This window comes from Octopus bimaculoides, chromosome 5 (genome assembly GCF_046866305.1).
Source record: "Octopus bimaculoides isolate indiv1 chromosome 5, ASM4686630v1, whole genome shotgun sequence".
NCBI lineage: Eukaryota > Metazoa > Mollusca > Cephalopoda > Octopoda > Octopodidae > Octopus > Octopus bimaculoides.
In genome coordinates this window covers 4,154,177-4,155,614 of record NC_142932.1, presented here as the reverse complement: position 1 = coordinate 4,155,614, position 1,438 = coordinate 4,154,177, and the positions used below count along the sequence as shown (strand labels likewise).

General features: G+C 40.9%; 1 protein-coding gene across 1 annotated transcript; it reads left to right on the top strand.

Moving 5' to 3' along the window:
- Positions 1 to 710: 710 nt before the first annotated feature.
- Positions 711 to 1,145, top strand: LOC149135406 (uncharacterized). Its single transcript, XM_089351888.1, has one exon. It carries the CDS (start codon positions 711 to 713, stop codon positions 1,143 to 1,145), a length of 435 nt encoding a protein of 144 aa, XP_089208014.1.
- Positions 1,146 to 1,438: the final 293 nt, after the last annotated feature.

Sequence of the window (1,438 nt, the reverse complement as noted above, 5' to 3'; positions counted from 1 at the left end):
CAACGGTCTCAAAGTGGATGAATAGGTAACTGAAGGATAAGGAGAAGTCTGTCTTAATACAGACATTTCTAGAAATCGAAAACAAGATCAAACTCTCTCATGAAAGAGAAAGAGCAGAGAGAGAGAGAGAAGGGAACTGAAACAAGCATAAACACAAATCCCAAAGCTTTCTATATATTCGCAAAGGAAACAACCACAATACAATATAAAATAGGGCCATTGCTCCAAGGGAATGACTCACTGAAAGCTGACCCAGTGAACAATTTTAAAGTGTCTTCACTTCCACCTCGGACACATGCAGATAAAAAATTCGGCTGAATTCTTTAATATTGCAGCTCTAAAGAAGGAGGCGCTAGCCATGGATTACATCAACATTGAGGAGACAGATGTAACAACAGCCATAGATGAAATGAGCTCATGCTCCACAACTGGTCCTGTTGGCTTCCTACCTGTTGTCCTGAAGTCATGTAAGCAGGCTTTAGTGAAACCACTTCAGATACTTTTCCAAAGTTTCCTTCCAAGTGGTAAACTTCGTAAAAAGCTGAAAGAAGGCATTATATACCCTATCCACAAAGGTGGAAGCAAAGCAGAGGCCAAAAGCTACAGGCCACTCTCTATGACCTCACATGCCAATAAAGTCATGGAGCAAATCATCAGAAAGAAGTTTATAATGTTTCTAGAAGAAAATGACCCACTGGACAATACACAGCATGGCTTCCATTCAAGAAGAAGCTACCTCACACAATTCCTACAGCACTGACTGGGTTTTGAAACAGCTGCTTGACCATTCAGCTGTCAGCGTGATATACCTTGACTTTACAAAGGCATTTGATAAGATAGATCATGGCTTGATATATCATGAGCTACAAGACCTTGGCATTGCTGGTAAACTGGGAGAGTGGCTGCATGACTTCCTTAAAGACAGAAGTCAAGTAGCTGCAGCCAATGGTGCTCTTTCTGAGGAAACTCAAATCCCAAGTAGTGTCCCCCTTCGAACTGCTCTGAGGCCATTACTGTTCATAATAGTTCTCTTTGACATGCCCATGGTCACTCAGACAGCCACTGTCACTAGCTATGTTGATGGTACAAAATTATCACCAGCAATAAAAACTAAGATGATGTTGCAAGCTTACAGCAGGAGCTGAATTCGATATATAAGTGGGCTGAAATAAACCACATGCAATTTAATGCTGGAAAATTTCAAGCAATGCACTATTAACTCACGAATGTACTACAGACTGCATATACAGGACTTAAAGACTACAATCCTAGTGTCACAGGTAGTGAAAGACTTGGGGATCAGTATATGCAATGATGCATCATTTTATATGCACATTGCCAAGATGGCAGCAAAGTTCAGACAACTGGTAGGATGGATACTGAGGTCCTTCAAGACAAGAGACCAAGAAATTATGTTGACTCTGTAGAGAACCTTTTT

Bases quoted from the DNA above. Each gene is read 5' to 3' on its own strand.
- LOC149135406 (XM_089351888.1), top strand. From the start codon at position 711: ATGGCTTCCATTCAAGAAGAAGCTACCTCACACAATTCCTACAGCACT.